This window comes from Halyomorpha halys, unplaced genomic scaffold (genome assembly GCF_000696795.3).
Source record: "Halyomorpha halys isolate HHAL.00 unplaced genomic scaffold, Hhal_1.1 Scaffold223.1, whole genome shotgun sequence".
Classification (NCBI taxonomy): Eukaryota; Metazoa; Arthropoda; class Insecta; order Hemiptera; family Pentatomidae; genus Halyomorpha; species Halyomorpha halys.
In genome coordinates this window covers 494582-516491 of record NW_027115445.1, presented here as the reverse complement: position 1 = coordinate 516491, position 21910 = coordinate 494582, and the positions used below count along the sequence as shown (strand labels likewise).

General features: G+C 29.0%; 2 protein-coding genes across 11 annotated transcripts in view; one reads left to right on the top strand and one right to left on the bottom strand.

Moving 5' to 3' along the window:
• Positions 1-8811, bottom strand: part of sra (RRM_RCAN_like domain containing protein Sra) — a 35344-nt gene extending 26533 nt beyond the window's left edge. For 2 of the 5 annotated variants that reach the window (XR_010844836.1, XR_010844837.1), the window contains exons 1-3: positions 2538-2848; positions 372-615; positions 27-303 (exon numbers count right to left, since the gene is read on the bottom strand). Coding sequence is in view for 1 of the 5 variants with exons in the window: in XM_014419185.3 (XP_014274671.1) it covers positions 27-303; positions 372-615; positions 2538-2720 (704 nt within the window). In the remaining 4 variants the exon portion in view is untranslated. Of the gene's footprint in view, positions 1-26; positions 304-371; positions 616-2537; positions 2849-6062; positions 6364-6448; positions 6750-6858; positions 7007-8651 lie in introns of those variants that run through there. The other 3 variants (XM_067052465.1, XM_014419185.3, XM_014419188.2) reach the window with 3 other exon arrangements.
• LOC106679825 (kinesin-like protein 64D) lies at positions 4220-21280 on the top strand. Of its 6 annotated transcripts, none has more exons than XM_067052464.1 (15): positions 4220-4514; positions 4595-4615; positions 7164-7184; positions 7271-7480; positions 7636-7841; positions 9364-9554; positions 9655-9794; positions 12114-12206; positions 13628-13825; positions 15017-15203; positions 15424-15613; positions 16520-16700; positions 18487-18723; positions 19202-19327; positions 19413-19618. In XM_067052464.1, the coding sequence occupies exons 1-15, from the start codon at positions 4509-4511 to the stop codon at positions 19569-19571; spliced, it is 2166 nt and encodes a 721-aa protein (XP_066908565.1). In that variant the 5' UTR covers positions 4220-4508; the 3' UTR covers positions 19572-19618. The 6 variants fall into 6 exon arrangements, with proteins under 6 accessions (XP_066908565.1, XP_014274665.1, XP_014274663.1 ...); XM_014419179.3 differs by lacking the exon at positions 19413-19618 and adding an exon at positions 20577-21280 and having other exon boundaries at positions 4222-4514; positions 15418-15613; XM_014419177.3 differs by having other exon boundaries at positions 4222-4514; positions 15418-15613; positions 19413-19616.
• The last annotated feature ends 630 nt before the right edge of the window (positions 21281-21910 follow it).

The window sequence follows — 21910 nt, the reverse complement described above, 5'->3', positions numbered from 1 at the left end:
TTTAATAAATGGTATAATGGAGTAACCTCAATGCATGAAGAAATGTCCTATCAGGATTCACATCTCTGCCACAGCTATAAGTATAGTCACCAACAATTGTGTGGCCAAGGTAGTGGCAATGAACCCTTATTTGATGCCTTCTTCCAGTCACTGGCCGCAATAGAACCTTTGATGCAGGATAGGCAGCAAATAAACCCCTTTCTAAAACCAGCAAGCGAGTGAAAGCAGTCCTTGGTGCCAAACATTCAGCATCATCTTCCACACACATTTTGTGATTTCCATTCTTTTCACTGGAGCATTCTCCTAGCACACCAATCCTCTTGTTAAATCGATATTCAATCTTTATTCATGATCATTGGTTAATATTTTACCTATTGCAGCTTTAATGTCAATAATCTCCCCAGAAACATGACCACGAACCAAAGCCATATAATATTTCTTCGCTGATCTGTTTTCAAAACATAGTGCTGCAGCAGATGCTGCTTTTTTATTTAAAGCCAGACATAAAACTCCACTGGTCACAAAGTCGAGACGATGGACAAAATGAAAGTAATGTCGAAGTTTGGGGTTAACTAATGATGGATAAAGTTTACTTAAAATAGAATGCAGAGATTCCTGGAAATAAATGAGAATATTATAGTATTATATAAAAAAAACATGATTATATAAAATACCTAACTTTTTAAAACCAGATTTGCAATCATATTTATAAAATATTTTGCAACAAATATAAAAATGCTTTATCCTTTAAGCATGTATTAAATAGCTTTACACAATTAATCTTTGATAACTCAAGATAATTTTCACCGATGTGATGAATAATTTATAGTTTTGATATTTATTTGCTCTAAAATCAGTGATATTGGGGTGGCCACATGAGCTACGTTCTCCATTTATAATTTAAATGAGAAAACTGAGGTAGGTAAAACCATACATGCAAGTTGTTTATAACAAAAACAGTTAAAATTATGACAAGAATTGATCACTGACAAAATTTTAAAACCAAACTGCTATAACAATTACTAAATAATAAATCCATAAAAATAAGCAATTTAATGTTTGTATTTTAAACGATATCACTATCATTTTAGACAGCATATTTTTTTTCAAAATTATTGCTAAGTGAAGAATACTTAGTAAAGATAATTACTTCTTAATGAATTACTCCTACAGTTATACAAATGAAGTAAGAACTTTTAACCATCTCGATTAGCATGATCAGTTAGCAAACAGCATGAATCACTCCCTTCATAAGGGAACAGACACTTATCTACTTTTACCATGTTTTTTTTTTTCCTTTTCCCAATTCTTGATTCTGTTAAACCTGATTTCATGCCTGAATATTGTGAATTATATGGTTACTTAGGTCTGGGTGATTTCTATTGTATATAGTGGAGTTTTAGTGTTATTGTATACTTTTTTTTTCCTTAAGATTTCATAATGATTCGAATCACTTAAGATAATAATTGTAAACTGTTGCAGAAGAATGCAAGCAGTATATATTGTTTTAATTAAAACCTAAAGGCAAAATAAAAAAAAATTATAATTAAATCAATGAAGAGATTTATTTTATTAATACATGAACTAATTAATTGCTATACTACATCTTTTTTTGGGGTTTTCATTTTCATTTTCATGCCACTTATTATAAATGTTCCACACAAAATTATGAAAAAGTTGGTAAACATAAAAGTTTAAGAAATTACAACACCAAAAACATGCTGATAAATACCACAAATATTATTTGAACATATTCCAAATCCAGAATGATAGAGACCAGAAAATTTTAATGATTGAACACCTGTACTTCTAAAGTGCAGCTACTTTTCAAGTATCAAATTAAACCAATAGACACAATAGATGATTTATAAGCAACATGATTTAGAAAAAAAAAAGTTTAGGGCTTCCATGAATGTTCATTAATAAAAAAAAGTTTAGGGCTTCCATGAATGTTCATTAATAAAAAAAAGTTTTTGAGATCTACCTGAATGTACAATATTTAGGAGATAAGGTTCATTTAAAGCAGAAATTGATACACAAAACTTCAATTTAAACATTAAGGAAATAATGAAGATGGAAAATAAGACAGTAAGAAAGAAACATCTAAGCATTAGAGAGTTAAAAGACAATCAGAATGGACTATAACAATAATATAAAATGATTACATTAATAATTGGGCTAGAATAATTTTTAGTAAAATAGAAAGAACATGAGGGAGATAGCAATGCTAAAGGAAAAAGCAACACATAAAAAGAGTATCAATATTAAATGCAAAATCAATCTGAATAAAATGGATCCTTCACTTCATAAGCTAATTTACAACAATTTTGAAGGGGGCAAAAAAACAAAATGCTAAGTGTATGTTGAAAGAAATAAAATAGTAGGAACTAAAATCACTACGGCAAAAATGTACATTGTACACATTGAAGTAGCAAGAATAAAACAATAAACAACAGAGGAACCCTTAGTCATACCCATTCAACAAATACTCTTAACTACATTGCAATAACCTGATATACCAAATAATTCAAACTTACAGCAACAAGAGGGTCATTACTATTTATAACTATATCATGACCTTTATTGATAACTAAAAAATTGTCACTTTGATGAAGTACATCAATTTTCTGTGATAATGAACCACGTAACTTAAAGATTACAAAAGACCAAATCTTTTCTAGCCCATATAAGCACCTCAATATAATTCTAAATAAAGCCATAATGTTTAGCCATCTAAATATTAAGAAATCGACAAAATAACGTCAAACAATCCAAAACATAGGTTCAAAACCTTGTTTACACGTGATCCATTAGACTAGTTCAACTACGATTCATTCCGATAGGGAGGTGACATACCCTACTTCAAAGGGAAATTAAAGCTAAAAAGAGGGGAGTTAACGGAGCTATCCTTGCCCAGGTTTACAGTGGTTTACAATTGCGGTAAATTGGAATTTCATACGTTTATGTAATTATCTGTGAAACCGTTCATTTAATTGAAAACATTAATTAAATATAAACTGTAGTAAATATCATAATCAGTAAGTTAGTTCATCAACAATGAAAATTTATAAAGAAATTAAAGCGAAAGGTTTGAATAGCTCAACAATTGACTCCTCCTTCAACTTGTCAATTAAGTCCCATCTTTTTGGCTTAAATTTTTCCTGGCAGCTTATCCTCAACATTATACTCCATGCACCTAATTATATTCATATTAGTAAAAATGATATATAGAGAAATATGAACTAGAATAAATCGTTGTATTCACATAAATGACTAATTAGATAGACACGTAATGAATAAACCCTGTGGAAACCACAAAATAAAATAAAAAAATTGCGTGAGTAGCAGACCTGTTGTATATCTCCCTCATTTCGGTTTGAAAAATAGGTAAAAAGTGATTTACAAAGTTTCATTAATGCTGGAAAACAACTGAAAAAATTGACATGGAATTGGGAGGAAAGAAAAAAAGTTGGACTTCCAAAGGCACTTCTCCAACGCCAGCTCAATTTACATAAAACTTTAATATTTGAATGGGAAAATTCCAAGAAACCGCGAAAAACTTTTGGTGAAAACGAAGTTTTGAATGAAATTTACCCCTTCATTTATAGTATTGATCTGCCTAGAAAACAGCACCACGTACCTTTATTTATTGTTTTATCGCTACTTGCCAATTTCTGGTAGGCGGGGCGGTTATCCTGTAGGTAACCAACCTGTTTTAGCTATAGTGTAGTGGGTCCACCACGAAATAAATTTCAACCCGTCCTGACCTGATTCGAACCAGCACTGTTAATGACGCAAAGGAGGAATGGGGGATACATAGGTTTCCTAGACTCTCCAAGTTTTTGTTTCATCCTCTTTTCATTGTATAAATATGTTTACTCATAGTAGTTTTTGAATATAAAAAAGTATTTAGAAGAAAAAATATCGACCCTGGAGAAAAAGGGCTCCTTTAGTCTTCAGGCCCAGGGCAAGTTACTCTCTATTCTCCTTTCCTACCAACGTTTCGGTGGAGCTAAATAGCCCAACTTCGGGGCATGAAATTTTCAAATAAATTAAAGCATTAAATTTATTTAAGGGCTTATGATTTTCAATGCATTTACTCCAATTAAGGTGATAATAAATGTTATAAAATATGAAATAGTTCTTTAATCGACTATATGTTGCAAAATATAATTTTTTTTATATCTCTTTGACTTGTAAAAGCAAACCTTCCACATTTGGGAAGTTGTTTGTAAACTTTCATTGCTGTCTTTGGGGTTTCTATGTCAAGTTTTATAAAAAATTTTGCTTATGGAGGTCCAACATAGCGTAGTATCTGCTTGATTTAAATTTTTTTGATTCAGTTTTCATTGTTACATTATTTATTAAACTAGTTTGCTTATTAAGTTTTTTTTTGGAAATATTTGTTTACCTAAGTTCTTGTTTTAAAAATATTTATAAACTGTATCTAATCTGCTTTTACATTACAATTGTTTGAATATTGTCGTGCATTGAATACATCTTGTGAAATGGAGGTATTTTGTTTACTTGCTCCCCATATTGTAATGTTAAATTTATTCTTGCTTAAATATAGTTATGTTTCTTTTTGTTTTAGGGGACTGAAACAGAACTTAAAGTAAGTGTTTTAAGTTTTTCTGTTGTTAATTTTTTTTCTGCTAATAAACTTGTTTCAATTTATTGATTTCATGTTTATTTTCAATATTAAGGCTTATCTAAAGTTTCCCTATTCTTTTAATTTTAGTTACGAAGTTATCATCATTTAAGTTGAGAAATTTCTTCATAATTTTATTTATGAACTTTATCCTAATTTTTGTGGTGAATTTTTTCACTATATTTGTTATGAAATGTTTTTTATTTATTTATTTTTTTTGCTTACAACTTCTGTTATAACTTGATTTGACCTGAAAATTTCAATTGTCACGTTTGAAGAGATATTTCCAGTAGGTTGTTCTTACTAATAAAACCATAGTTTTATTAAAGAATTAGTTGAATGGGAGTGTGGTTAAGAAAGAAAACATTGTTGATTTAATACTTCTACTCCTTTTGATTTGTGCTGACGGTGCAGTATAAGTTGTACGCCATCATAGGGACTAATATAAAGCCATTAAAGGTTAAAAGCTTTTGCACCATAAAAACAGTTTTTTATACATTATATGTTTTTAATATTAAAGCCCTTATACTTTTATGGTTATATATTGTTTTGCTTAGCCTTGGAGAAGGCCTGAAACATTAAAAAGAAGTATTACATGTACTGCACTTTTTTTTTTTACCTTACCACGCTACTACGGTTGCATTTCAAAGGTTAATTTAGGTTATAACTTTTGATATAAAAACACATTTGAAAAACTTGACATTGGGCCCTTTTAGAACCCAACCACCAAAATATAAGAGTTACAATAACTTGTTTTGATGAGTTTATTGACCATAGAACGAATACAAAACTATTTTTTTGTCATTCCTAACTACTCCATTATTTTATATATGGTCACTGTTGTCACTTTGTGAACATACATTTAGTTGGAGAGTTAATTATGTAAACTTTGAATATATAATCTGATCAAATTTTGTTATAAAATAGAATGTCCATCTATGAAGGTATTGATGATTGTGCAATATTTCTATTGTTTGAAATTTTTTTTCTTTACCGTGGACGCTGACTGTTTTGTTCAGGTATGTAGAGAAACATGACAGAAAGAACCCAATGGCTGTTTAGAGATTGCCATCCATTCCTTACTTGAGTGAGAATATCTAGGTTTGTTTTGCAAAATAATGATTTGCTTACGCTGATAGGAATGAACCCACAACAGAAGAACTATAATAACCAATAAAGAATAAGAATTCCTCGTTTACTAGAAAATGTATCCTACGACCGTTATTAAATTAATTATTGAACTTTTGAACAAAATCATTTAAATCAACATTATTTAAAAATACATATTGGGGACTGTTTTACCTAGGATCACAATTTACTTTTTTCCTTTTTGTAAAATATACTCTCCTGATAGTACCATTAAAAAATGGATATATTAAACTGAAGAACAAAAGACAAAAAAAGAACGTACCTTAGTCAAGATGATGATGATGTCTTGTTTTTTTAAGTGGATTCTACTTCAAAATTGCAAAAAATTAAATTTGTTTACTCTGTCTTTTGCTTACGGCACCTGCTTTGGGAACAACTGCCCTAGTGTATCTTGGCTCAATGGAATCTTGCACTTTTCCACATTGGTGAGACAGCCTGTTACCAAGCCTGGGCAACCTCTTGTAGCTTCTGCCAGGCCGTCCTGTCTTGTTCTCATGAACTACAAGGGCCAGTTTTCTTGCAGCATTCTCCAGAGCAAGGAATGACTCAGGCTTCATTCCGATCTGGAAATAATGTTGAAATTGTCAGTTTACTCTAGTAACTGAACTGTGTTAAATATAGTGGCATGGAGTTGAATATCTGACTTACGAACAGCCTTCTCCCCTGCAAAATTAAAAAGGAGACATGCAAGAGCATCGTCTTGTCTCACGCCACAATTAGTGTCGAAGGAGTCTGATGTCATGACGGGTGTGAACAACACATTTTAAACCAGTCATAGTCATCTTTACCAATCGTATGGGATTTTTTTTTTAATCATTCATTTCTTCTAGGGCCTGGTAAAGTTCTGGACAGGTTGCACTGTCCTAGGCGGATTTAAAGTCCACAAAGAGATGTTGAGTGACAGTCCCATGTTTTTTACATTTCTCTAGTATCGTTCTTAGAGTGAATACTTGTAAAAAATAACAGAAAAAATAAAAGTTGTTACTTTTAGGACTAAAAAAAATTATTTCTATTTAACTTTTTATTTCTTTGGCATTTAAAGGATGTTAACTCTTTACATTCTCATTTTCTTGTTCTCCTCATTTATTTACTTTTTATTGCTAAAGGTAACTACTCAGTTTTTTGATACAACATATCTTTATGTGATTCTGTTTACTGCTGATTGAGATGGAAGAAGCAGCCAACATTGGGTGTTGTACTTCATACCTGAAACCATTAGTTATCAATACAACTTTTGTGAACTAGTCTAGTAACTATCTTAATCAATGATCTTTTATTGTCATTTTATTTTATATTTTTTTTCATAGAAATTATTGTGATTTTTTCTGATAAATTTGATGACTAATGGTTTTGTTGGTTTCAGGAACCAGATCAGTTGTTGAAGGTTAGTTAAATATTTTTCTGTAGGCATTTAAGTATCAGTTTTATTTAATTTAGTGATATTATTTAATATTAATGGTTTTTTTTTAGAGTTTTATTCCTGATGAGGAGATTGAAAATGTTAGAGTGGTGGTACGTGTGCGGCCTATGAATAAAAAAGAAATTGAATCTGGCTACAAATCAGTTGTTACTGTGAATAGGATAAATGGCAGTATTAGTGTCAAAAATCCTAATGGAGGGCGAGAGGATTTGCCAAAAATATTTACTTATGATATTGTGTTTGACATTGACTCAAAACAGGTTATTATTTACTTGTCTTCATTGTATTTTTGATAGATTTAAACTTGTGGCTTCTTATTTGTTATCTTTTTCAGTATTCATTAATTAATATAAACTGGTCATAAATTGTATTTATAAATTTAGTAAATATTAAATCATTTGATCTTTGATTACAGATGGATGTTTATAACGAGACTGCCCGACCAATTGTGGAAAAAGTTCTTCAAGGCTATAATGGAACGATATTTGCTTATGGACAAACAGGAACGGGGAAGACTTTTACAATGGAAGGAGTTAACACTGAACCAGAACTGCGTGGTGTTATACCGAATTCATTTGCTCATCTTTTTGGTCAGATTGCTAAATCTAGCGAAGAAACAAAGTAAGTTTTTATTTCTACAATTTTATTTTCCTTGTATACATTTGAGCATTCATTCTGAATGACTATATATTTATCCTATTCTGTTGAGATGAGTAAAAGGTGTGCCAAATGGATTCACATGCCTCACTCTGATCTGAGTATTGTTGGTAAATTAAAGTGAGGATGTGCTTAGTTCTAGCTCAGTGTATAGTGAGGTTCAATCAAGGTCCCAAGTTTGAGTCCATTACAACTTTTACTCAATAAATAATATTGATAAGAGATGGGTTTGTTTTGTTTTGTGGGGGGGATTTGTTTTTAGAGTAATTATATAATTGGATTTTAAGTTAAATAACAGAGTAAAAGATCTATTTACTCTATTATTTAACTTAAAATTCTATTATATAATATTTTGCTCTTTGAAATTAATGATTGATTTATAACTACTAGAATTTTTATTAGTAGAAATAATAATGTAACAAATAAAATAATATTATTCATTAAATTGATATTGATCAAAAGATTTTAAATTAATGATGATAATCATTGATTTGAAATGTTAAAATTGATAGCATGATGGTCTATTTTAGCTATTCATGATAGCTTCTAATTTTAGCATGATTTTAATGACCAAGGCTTGTTAAATTTTATTGTATAATATTCATGTGAATCTTGGATTTATGTAATGTTTTGTTAAACAATACCAACATTCTTGGTGAATGTTTTAATATCTGGATTGTATTCCACAATCTTCTATGAGTCGGGAACTACTGCTTTTAAACATCCTTCTTTCCTCATCTATAATTATACTTTTAATACCTTATTTATCATTACCTGTAGCCATTAAATTTTTTTCATATTTTCATGTTTGCAAATTTATCACTGTTTTCACATATTGCTGTTTAGATTTAGGTATCTATATTCAATTTTATTATATTACAGTAACATAATGGGTTTAATGTTGTTTTTTATAATTTTAACTAATTTTTTTATTGTTAAAAATTCAAAAAAATGTGAAAAATAAAAATCAATATTTTATGTTTTAATTTTAAACTATTTTATGATTTTATTAATTACCAGAAACAGTTGTATTAAATAAAAATAATTTAGTTCAACAAAGTTTATTAACAGTTGATCAAAACTATGAGAATGTGTATTTTTTCTAAAAATTATGTAGAATTGTTTATTTTGAGATATAAAATTAGTTTATATCTCTCATATTTTGTGACTTTTCGGTGTATCTTAAGATGAAGATTGGTTATTTATATTGGTCATTTAGGATGTGATTCAACATTGGTTAGTGCTGATTTTACATGAATGAATGGTATTTAATACCCCAAGATGGTAGGCTGCTATTATATTGTGGAAAGTTGGGATGAATTTGGGATTTTCTCATGTTCGAACATATGTTGACATCAAAGAGGCATTAGAAGACATGTTCTATTCAAATGGTGTAAATAGTGTTCAAAAAAGGTTATATTGGACTGATATTATTTGACCTAAAAATTGTATAGATTTTTTACGATTTTTTTTTTTTAATTTTTAGATTTCTTGTCAGAGTTTCTTACTACGAAATATATAATGAAGAAGTGCGAGATTTATTAAATACTTCATCAACTGTAAAACTGGAAGTGAAAGAAAGGCCAGATGTTGGAGTATTTATAAAGAATCTTACTACTTACGTAGTCAATAATGCCGATGACATGGACCGAATCATGACCATTGGAAATAAAAACAGTTAAGTTTCTTGTGTGAGAAATTTTTATTTATTTATACTTTTCATCTCTACATTAAATAATATTCTGATACAATTATTTTATTTTACTTCGTATTTCAGGAGTTGTGGGTGCGACAGCTATGAATATTGAGAGTTCTCGCTCTCATGCCATTTTTACTATCACTGTTGAAACAAGTGTTACTGGTGATGATAATCAACAAAGGGTAAAAATGGGCCGCTTACATCTCGTTGATTTAGCAGTGAGTGTTTATTAAATAATAATTTTTTTTTTAATTGGTTATGAAAATTCGAAAAATGATTATTCCGAATGTCTGAATATTTTAGTAGTATACAAGTAATGAGCAATCTCATAATTTTCAATATAAAGATGACAGTTTTATCATTCTTTTATTTGTTTTTTATTTTTAAGCAAAACAGCGAAAAACAAAGAAGTGTGTATTGCTTAGTTTTCTATATATGTTTTAGTATAATGTTGCTATGATATAAGCTGAATCGATTATTCTTGTCTTGTACCTCTGCTGTTCTTCTCTGTTGTCCTGATCTCCTTTTCCAATCCAATGTTTTCTTTGAAAATCTACTTGTGATTATTCTTCAAGGTTTTTCCTACTTCGATTTGAAAAAAAAAAATTGTTTTTTCATTTAAGATAAATGATATCCTTTGCAGCTAATCTTTTCTTTGTGGCAAATATTTATAATATACCCTTTATTGGTCTATTGGTTTAATTTCTATAAAGTATTTTTCGCCCTTATAGAAGTTCAGTTCAATTTTTTGAGAAAAAGATTGGCTTGGTTTGTTTTCTTCTAAATTCACCAGAGAAAGGAAGGAAAATTCATGCTTACTACTCGCCAGTGCTTGAGTATGAATAATTTCAACTAACCATTTGTTGAAGTCATGGTTGAAAAATTTTGGATTTTACTGACGTTTTGACGATTAAGGATTTTTAAGCAATAAAAGCCATTATTGGCTAATTTTATATTTTCCAACACTTGAGAATCTGTATCTCAAACACAATTGGGTCCACAGAGACCTGTTTGGTCTCAAACTGTAGACAATTTTATATTATAATATTTATCCAAAAATGGGTGCTTCATGTTTATGGTCAAAATGGACAACAAATGAAAAAAAACCAAAACTTTTGTCCAAGAAGGAGCAACTTTTTGAAAATTATCATTCAAGACATTTATAAAATAGATTAAGTCTTATTCAATCTGCAGACCCTTAAATCTATTTTTTAAGACAAACTTTAAACTTTGAGCTTTCCTTCTCATATTCATTTTTGTTTTTCGTTTGTTCTCTAAGAAAAGTTGAAAGGTACATTGGTGGTCATTTGAATATTAACAGTTTGGGGAAAATCAGAAAACAGTAGATTTCCTTAACTTTAACATCGTAGGTCATAGACTATTACTATGCAACCCAGCTCTAAGTGATAAGCTGATTAACTACTAAAATATTAGGAGTGTTGATTACACCAGTCAACACAAATTTTCTGTCTGGGTTACAGATGTAAAATTTTGAATCCATCCATTCAATTTTTTTTTCAAATAAGAAAAATGGTTCACCAGATAAAGTTTCCTTTAATAGAAATGGATTTTAGGCAAAATGATGGAATTTTTTCAGTTGTTTCTAAATAATTCAAAAACTATGTGCCTGAAGGAATAGCATAGTCTATTTTTAAAATTTGATTCAATTTTAAACCAAAATGAGCTTTGCATGAATATTACTTTTCAAGATACAGCTCTCCCAAACCCCCCTGACCTTTTCCCACCCAAAAATAAGAGTTATTGTAATTAGCTCTTATTTAGTGAAATATTACATCATATTTGTAAATTTTATTTTGAAATACTACAATAATATTTGATTTGTTTCAGAAGAATAAGTGTTTTAGTTTTTATTTTAACTGTACACTACCCAAAAACCTATTGGTGCTCTTTTACATGACCATGTTTCATCCAACTTTTTTTATGATCGATGGGATTAAAAATAAAATAAAGATCCCAAAAATGCTATCAATAAAGTTTTTGAAGTTATTTTCTTACTAAACAACAAAAATTAATCATTTAAATTTAATTAATAGCTTTTGAACATTCCTGATACATCGGTGAAATTGGGTATAACTGTTTTTTATATTAAAAATATCGCTTAGATGTAAATACGACAGTTATAGTATTAATTTATTAAGAATTTATTTCCAGAAGTTGGAGACTGCTGTCAATGAACAGAACACTAATTCGTAAAAATGATTTTTTATCATGTGCCAATGTTTCAGCCTAAATTGTTTGCCTTCATTGACTGAATAAAATATTCTATTTACGTTAGAATCTTCTGCTCAGTCTTCCTGACAGAGACCTACAATTTAGTCCAAAATCTTGGCACACAATAAAAAATAAGTGTTAATATTAGTAATTCTCTTCACTGAGCATGCCCTTCACTAACTTCTCCTTATACTAAATCTAGGGACAACTATGATAAAATAATTTTTATCAAGTGTAATAACATCTAAAATATCTTTTTAGTTTTATTGCACAACTTAATTGTTATCTTTCTCTTTTTCATATAGCAAATTGGTGGTCCTGAAATGGCATTTCATAAGCTTTACACTCATTTATTTGAAAAACTTTTATGTTTCCGACGTTTCTTCAGGTCCCAATTGGTAATAACTTACTGATTCCATAGTCTAAGAGATTTAGACTAAGTCCACTTTTTATAAAAGTTGGCGAGAATTAATGCAAAGAAACAAACTTCTTCAATAGTTGATCATATCATCAATACATTTAAATCATTCATTTCAGAATTGACATATGTGTCATGATTCATTTAATTAAAAAATTTAACACTTTTTAATAGGAAAAAGATTATATCAAATAAATCATCAAAGAAATTGGTAAGTAGGTGTGGAAGGATATTATTAATCTTTTTTTACTTTCACATCGCTGTATATTAAGTGGAATATCTCGTAAGAGAAAGTATTGCAGTAATTAAAAATTTTAAATTCAAGTTTTCATCAGAAATACACATTTTAAGATTCCCTAAGACCAAATTACCAAGTCTCGTAAAATGGTCTGTATTTGAAGTCAAGTAGCTCAACAAAAAAACTAATAATTAACTGAAATTGTATATTTATGGTGGTTATATGCTTAGGATGTTGCTGAAACGTTTTCTTTAAAACTGACTGGCTGGAAGTGCCTCTTTATAGAATCGATTTTCCACATTATATTGATTTTATCAAAACCAGCTTAAACGATTTTAGTTAAACTAAGTAACTATATCTATGTAAAATCAAATGATCTTTAATATCAGATAGGTGTCATCTTTATTGAAGATGTCTGACCGAGCTTAAATACCGAATTAAAAAAAAAAGTCCTCTTATGTACCTTTAATTTTGTTCATTTGAAACAATTAACCATCTCTCATTGTTAGTTGTAATAAAAAATAGATAAATATGAACTATTAGAGAATTTGGCAATTAGCTAAAGGAGAAATAGAGTCAGCAGTTTAGAAAGACTGCAAAGTTTCAGATAGTCGAGCTTGCTCAATCTCTCCCAATATTAAGCACACATGTACACATCTTTGTTATATATCGTTAAACAATTGTATTCTTAGCTGAAAAAAAATGTATTTTTCATATCTCAAAAAACATAGTTTTAGTTTTAATATCCTAAATTATAAATCCTTCACACCAAAAATACTTAAAAACTACTATTACTCTGTTATCTTTTATTCAAAATTTAATTTAATTTTTCATTTTAAAGAATTAATATTTAAATAAATCATTTATTACTTTTATATTCTACAATAGAGGATCTGACTATTATAAAGGTCACTATTTTAATGTTTATGAATAAATAAAACTAGAAGAAATAAAACTTTGTAATTAATTCTGGTAAGGGTTTGTTTTAGATGACATCTATGTGTATAGCAAGTGGTTATTATACCTTTGTTAAATACAATCTTATCAGTTTTTTAAAAATGATTAGTAATTGTTGAAACATACATTTGCCAAAGTCAGTTATTGTTAAATCAAAAACTTTATTTTTATCTTATGTACTTAATATCATTTGTTTTATTTTTTAGGGCTCTGAACGACAGTCAAAAACTGCTGCAGTTGGTAATCGTTTAAAAGAAGCTACAAAGATAAACTTGTCCCTTTCCACTTTAGGCAATGTTATCTCAGCCCTTGTCGATGGCAAATGTACTCATATTCCTTACAGGAACTCTAAGTTAACTCGTATTCTTCAAGATTCTCTGGGTGGAAATTCCAAAACAGTGATGGTAATATTTGTTACAAGCTATTGAATAATCGAGGAGCTTACTTTTAAAATGGCATATATCTATAAAATAAAAAAAGTGTTTTTCACTTTTTAAGGATGAACTGAATAAAACCCTCTTTTTCCTACTACACTGAACCAATCTCTTTTACATGAAAGGCTCACGTTAAGTGTTTGTATGAAAAGGGAACAAATTCATTCTCTACAATGTTGTTAAATATATTCCGGTTAAATAAAATATCAAATGTGACTGATTTTTTTTTCAAAAGGGCACTCATCCAAAATGCTATCTATTATTTTTATTTTATATGAAATCTTTTTTGTATAAAATAAAATACTATTTCCTAAATTGCAGAAATGATAGCAATACATCATCTAGTTCTCTTAATGATGAGCTTAGAAAGCATGCACATCTCCCTTTTTGGTCCTGTTATTATCACATAATCTCCTATTTAATCTTTCTGAATTGTTTTTCTACTTGTTAACGTTCTGTTTTCAAGTAGTGCATGAAGTTTCAATGACGTGTATTGTTAGCTTCTTATTAAAAGTAATGGACGAATCTATGGGAGATTGTAATAATGGTTGATCTATTGGTAACAATAAGATCAAAAATAAAGTGACCATAATGTTAATCTGATTGATCTCAGAAAATATTGGTTGGACTTGTTCTCGTGATTCAAAAAAACTTTAAATGACTGTCAAAAACTGCTGCAGTTGGTAAACGTTTAAAAGAAGCTACAAAAATTGTTCCTTTCTACTTCAGGTAATGGTATGTCAGGTAATGCCCTTGAACCTTTAAAACTGTCGAGTTAAGTATGATGCCGTCGTGTGGTATGAACAGAGATTTCCAAAAACTGACTAAAGATATTAAGAAATACAGAACATATTGGAATAGAATAACAGTTTTAAATGGAAAAAATTGTGAATTCTTAGCATGTTAGTTTTGTTACCTTCTTTGTTTAACAGTATATCCAAAAAACATGGATAATTATTTCACTAATAATCTTATTTGTTTTTTTACATCATTGAAAAACTTTGCGATATGTGTTCTTTTGAAAGGAGGCTTCTCAGTTATTTGTTTGATAAGAATTTATACAGTTTGTCAAATTTTAATTAAAATGTATTAATTTATTTTTTTAACCATCTAATGAAAGATGTAGTGTAATAGTTTTTACTATTTTGTTCTCATTATCAGTGTGCTACCATTGGACCTGCATCTTACAATTATGAAGAGACCATTAGTACTTTGAGGTATGCCAGCAGGGCAAAGAGTATTTGCAACAGAGCCAGAATCAATGAGAATCCAAAGGATGCTCTTCTGAGACACTTTCAATTGCAGATACAGGATCTCAAGAGGCAACTTGCTGAACAAACTCTAAAAGGTAGCTCATAGGCTTAGAGCCTTTTTTGTTTTTTAATTTGATTGATATCACAACTTGATTATAAGCACACAAAAAATATTTGCCACATCACCTAATGATATGATTTTACTTTTTATTTCTTTATCATAACTCAACTTCAGCCATATTTAATGTAACTTATTATTAACACTTTAATTGAAAAAAAAAGAATATTGTCATTATAATTTTTTTTCAGTTTCAGAACCTGAAGAAGAGACAACAGAAGATGAAGAAGAAATAAATAATAAAGACAAGGAACTTGAAAATAAAGAAATAGATAAAGTCATCGATATGGGTATTGAGAAGGGTGATGAGAGGAATATAGAGCCATCTGTTGATTGTGAAACCTACAAACTAAAAGAGATAAAAGACTTGGAACTGGAAAAAACAAAGTATGACATTTATTAATTACAGTAGAATCCCATTTAACCAGCTGTATAGATTAACCGGTTATATAAAGGAAATAAATAAAGTACTGAGAAATCACTAAGTTCAGTATAACTACTCAAAATAATTTACTTTGTATCTATAATTAAAAACTTATCGAGCATTCTTACACTTGAATTAAATCATCTATCTTAAGGAATTTTTATTTAATACTATATTAAGTTGGTTTAATGAATTAAACTTTTTCATATATTATAATACATATGACCTGTATACTAAGTTTGATTCTTACCTAATATATATTGACTAAATATTGATTAATCTGCTTTCCTGGTATCAGTCATATCTTGGTCCTGGGATGGATAAGTAGGGTTTTACTCTTATTCTTTTTTAAGTTCTGTAAATTGTTTATTGTTTACATTTATAACTTTACTGATTGAATTCGTATTTTCGAAATAAACTTAATTCCTTGGACTTACTTTGTGGCCAGTTTGATTTTCCCAAAAATGGGGCCATGAAATATGAAATTATTTTTTATAATTATAAATCTGACCATGACATGGACACATTTTATATCTAACTCCTTCTGAAAAATTTCTTAGGAGACTTAAGTAATGAATCCTTGTAATTTGTAATGTGGATGAACTCGTATAAGCTAACTGCTGATAATGAATCTTGTGTTGATTAGAAGTAATTAAAAGTGAAATGTTAATTGTAAAGAGATACAAATTCTTGTTGATGTTTCAAACTACTATATAAAATTATTTTTAGCAATCCATAATCACACCTTAACCCTTAAATAAAAACCCTTTTAATACCGAAAACTCTTTTAAAGAACTAATCATTGTATAAAGCTTCTTTTTTTTTTTTCAAGTTAAAATAAATCATTAATTATCCTGTTTATATTTCAGGTATGAGACACTTGCTTTGAAGGAAAAACTTGAAAGTTTGGAAAAGAAAATCTTAGTTGGTGGTGAAAATTTACTTGAAAAAGCTGAAGTCCAAGAACATCTGTTGGAAGCCTCTGCAAAAGAATTAGAAGAAAGAGTCAAGCTTGAAAATGAACTACGAAACCAACTTGCTGAAAGAGAAGTATGTCTTACTTTGAGCTGTTGATATGACTAACTTTCTTCTTTTTTATTTATTCTTAACAAATCAACCTATGCTTTGACCAAATTTTCAGAAAATAGTTGTGTTACTATGTAAAAACATTTCATTATTATTTTTGGAAACATTAAAGATAGAGAAGAAGATGGTCAGATCTGCAGTCAAGAAGGTGGAAAAAAATAGTATTATAAGAAGATCTATGTTTCCTGTGCTGTTTGTCTTCATTGGAGCTACAATAAAAAGATACAAAGAAGGTAGAATCAATGTGGGAGTAAAAACAGTGATATAAGAATGGAACAAAAATGTAAATGTGGAGGTATAGAAGAACAATTTAAATAAAATAAAGAGGATAAAGATAAATATAAAAAGAATTATTAACTAACATAATATAGGTGTTTTCAACAAAATGAATATTGGTTCTGAATTCGCGACAGCTTTTGATCTAATGGCAGTGTTTCAGAAAATCTGCATTGAAATTAGACTAAGAATTTTCTCCTTCTCTGTCTTTGTTTAGCAAAGAAGGGCTACAAAAGGGCAAGATATTCAGTTATTTTTTATGGAAAGTAAGTTGATTGTTATCTATTAGGTGTTCCTTCATAAAGCGATAAATTAAATGGTTCTGTCTGCATGGGATATGTCAGTTATGTCAAGAAGCAATACGAGTTGGAAGTAATTATCTTGCTTATTAGATACCTAAATGATGGGATATGTTGTGATACCTATTAAAAGTTCAAAAATGGCTTGTTGCTCTGTACAGCTGCGTCAAAATTAGCCTCTTTTGATTGTATTATAGTATATGAAGATATTGAAGTGTTTATAATCCTGCCCAGGCTATTCAATTCAGGTTAAAACTTATACCTCCTCAAACCAGTAAGGAATGACAAGCATTATATTACTTCTTAACCTCATCATATCAATATGATCTAGGGTACATTCTGTTTATTCATGCTTTTAGTTATTTTGGTACCACCTCAGGTCCATGTGGCCATCGAAAAATAAACAAAGCACCCTCATTGTGAAGCATCCAATCTTGAAGAAATTTACTTGAATTTTATTTTACAAATTTACTACAACCAATTTCATAAATCAGAGGGGATAAAAAAAATAGCACTGTACAGAGTAATGAACATACATCAATGAATCAGTGGGCTCAGATAACATTTGTTTGTTAAGATGTCACCAAGCTCTAAGATTAGTCAACCGCAACTGTCACAACAGAAGAACATTCATTTCACATATTCTACCAAATGTAGTGCTGACTTGGTAGTAACCTGACGGGATGGAAATGGGTCTCATTCCTATTAAACTTACAGAAGTTGTACCACCTTAGTTCTTGCTACAGCTGATGCATTGCATAGTGCATCTACCAACTGAAAATCTGGGTTGAACTGAATTCATGGATTTCATAAATGAACGCCTCATCAGTCGAAATTGAGAAATAAATAAATGAAAGAGAATATTTTGTTGTTTTTCTGCGAATGTTTTTTTTTTTCTCACTGAAAGTTATTCCTAGGGCTTTTATCTATCTGTATAACTCTTACTATATAAAGCAATATAAAAAAGAAAAGTCTTTTACTCTAATTATTTCAAGGTTGAATGTATCTATTTATTGAACTATTAAGTAGATCCAAAAGACTATAGAAAGAGTGATAAAGTTTTGTACAGTTAGTAATATTTATCTATGTCTTTCATTTCACATGCAATATGAATTTTTGTTTTATTAATATATTATTATACCACACTTACTTTCATTATTTCATAATTCCTTTAGGCTGAGAGAATCGATATAGAAGAAAAATATTCATCTTTGCAAGAGGAGGCTATTGGCCTAACGAAGAAAATTAAAAAAGTATCAGCGTTATTAGTCGCGGCGAAAGATGAACTTAAGGATCTGAGGCAGGAAAACCAAAGAGAAATGGAGGGGCTCCTTGACAATGTCAGGCAACTTACTAAAGAGTTAGCTCTACAGGAAACTATCGAGAAGCTATTTATTCCTGACAGCTATCGGGTAACATATTTGTGTTATTGTTAGTATGTTAGTAAACAAAAAGTTTTAATTTCCCTTGTTATATATGTCCTTATTTTTTACTAATTAGTTTATTTGAGAGTGGAATAACTGAATGGGCTAGTGCTGTAGCTATGGTTACTGAATTTATGTGTAGCAATCGTTTGAAACGATGACTGCTTGACAGTAGGCTAGTCCCCACCATTGTCCAAAGTTTCCTTTCGAGGTTGATACCAATCTTAATTTTGAGGTCCTCATGTGATAACTTAAGTAACCTGACAGATCTAAGACACTTAAGCTCATTTCACAGTTTGTCGTTGCTGTTTACATGATTGTTGTACAAACATAGATAAAGCTTTCTCATAGTTTTTATAATGACTGCTGAATTTCTAGTCTCTTTGAGTTTATTATTACAAGGGTCTACGATATAACTATTTAAAGAATATACATCTACCAGTAATTTTTTAAATACAATTTTTAGGAGCTTATAGAAAAGCATGCCCATTGGAATGAAGATATTGGTGAATGGGAGTTGAAGTGTGTTGCATATACTGGTAACAACATGAAGAAATCTGATGTGGTGGATTCATTTGTTGCAAATACTGAAGTAAGTCATCACCTTTTCAACTTAAAATGTCTCTAATGTTTGTGAAAATAACTAATTTGTTTGATTCAAAAATATTTTTTTGTAGGACTTAGACATTACAAAAACGTTCTGTTTTTATGTGGATTTGTTGTTTATAAAAAAATTAGCTAAGCTGGAGTCAAAAAATATCACCGTTTTTAGAGAAATCGATAACATTTTTATGAAATTTATTTCCTGTGATGACTATTTGGCATATTGTTCATGAATAAAGAAAGATGAAGACAAACAATCAAACAATTCATTTGAGAATTGTTTTAATTAAACAATTATAAATATATTTTAAATGTTGTATTTCTGAATTTTAATAGTGATTAAAATTGCCTTTAATCCTAATAAAATAGTTGTTAAATGATGAATACTGTTACATTCACTATTGATTAATTTTAGTTTATTTTTGATGTATTATCATTTTGCTAAAAACAACAGTAATTTTTAAATTTTGATAGAATATCATTTTTATTCTAGTTTATGAATTTACACACTTGTTAAATGAAAAATAAAGAATTTTTTTTATTTTCATATATGCCTCGCAGGAGATACTGCTTATTTTTATAAATTATGTAACAATTGGCAATCGACCTCATAGCATGCCAATTTTTCGACATAGCACACCCACTATTATGTATGAGAACTTTTCTATTGAGACCTAAATTTGGATTTATTGTTATTACTATATATTTATATACAACAGGAGCCGTCTTATACTTTCTCAGTACATTATGTAATAATTCCAATTTGTTTTAAATGTAAAAAAAAAGTTGAATAATAACATAATAATAATTGTCATATCATTATTTTGATATAAACAAAATAAATTTGTTAATATTAATAAATATATGACAATATTAGTTAATATTAATTGTATGTAATTGGTATAACTTTATTTATTATTTCAGTTTTTTTTTATTTCATTCTTCTGTTGGCCAAAGTAGGTACAAAAAACATGTATAGAATAGTGTATCATTAGATGTTCCAAAAGTTTTTAAGAATTCATGTCGTTAAGAGCCTATTTGTAGCCATTAATTGAATCTACATTGATTTCTGACCAGTTATAAAACTTTGCATTACAGAAATCATCAACTCGCTTGAGGCTACCTGTACTCTCACAGGTTATTAACCTATAACATTATCACACAAAAAGATCAAATAAATTAGAAATGAAATCACCTGAGGTATGAAAAATTAAAGTTTAAAATAATATCTTTTACAGATAAGTGTTCCGGATCTTTCTAAGGTGTACCTGTCTTACAGCAATGATCGCATTGGAACAGCTAAACCTAGGTTAAAATCTGGAAGACAATATGTTTATAATTAATAGTATAGAGAAATTGTAAAATATTTAATTTATTTATGCTATAAATTTGTATATTTTGCATATGTGGTCCTAAGAAGTGAAACATACTTTGGAACATTGCTTTGCAGAATATCGCTTACTCTATGTTTAGTAATGCTTTATTGATTTTTGTTCTTATTTAAGGTTCTAATATCACTACTATCAAGCTGTAATTCATCAAGGCCATTTTTAGGATCATAATAGCTGATTATTAATTATATTGACCAAATTTAGGACTCTGCTTTCATATTCATTATGGAAGAAAATGGAGCATTTGAAACATTGTATTAAAAAAAGCTCTGTTTAAAGGTGGATTGATTCCTTCCACTTCTTGTTTTGGCCTTATACTTTGAACTTTGTTGATCGACAGAAATAATGTTAAATATTGGAATCATTTATGTAGTGCAAAACAGAGTGTGGTTTACTGAATAGAGAATTTTTAAATTAGTTTTCATTTTGTTTTTGTATTCATATTTAAAAGTTCTGAGCAATCTACTGTGGATTGATATTGGCTATATAATTGAGAATTAATCCTGTTGTGTATAGAGAATTGACCGTATGTTTTGATGAGAATTGTTTTTTTTTAGGCAATGAAAGAAAATATATATATCATTTTGAAGTTTTGTTGGTGCATGAATGTTTTCTAAGTCATTTTGATCTGAAAAGTCATTTAATCACAATTAAGAAAAATATTAATTTTGAATTTTATGTTATTTTCATGTTATTTATACACCATAAATACTGGTTGAAACTGCTAGTCATGTACTAAAATGATCTTATATTTTTCTTAATCCTAAGATATATTCATGGATTTGACTTATAAGCTCTAAATTGATAGAGCTTTAAGGTGGCTTGAGTTTGGAGAATATTGATAATTATTTATCTTTCATTATTTTTATTTTGTTTAAACTTATACTTTCAGTTTAAACAGTTTTATTTGTTAGTATATATTTTTATATAATACTGTCTACTCATTAAGTAATCTAAATGTTATTAAGTATCTTAATTTCATGTTGCAGAATAATTATTATTTACCTTCATTTTTTTTTTGGGGGGGGGGGAGTTAATTATTTAGATTATTGAACGGTTACCAATAGTAATTTAAACATCAAATTAGTCTTAAAATGGATTATTGTTAAGAATCTGCTATTTTTATTTGAATTTATAATTGCTTCTGATGTTTTATCTTAAACTATAATTCTACAAATGTA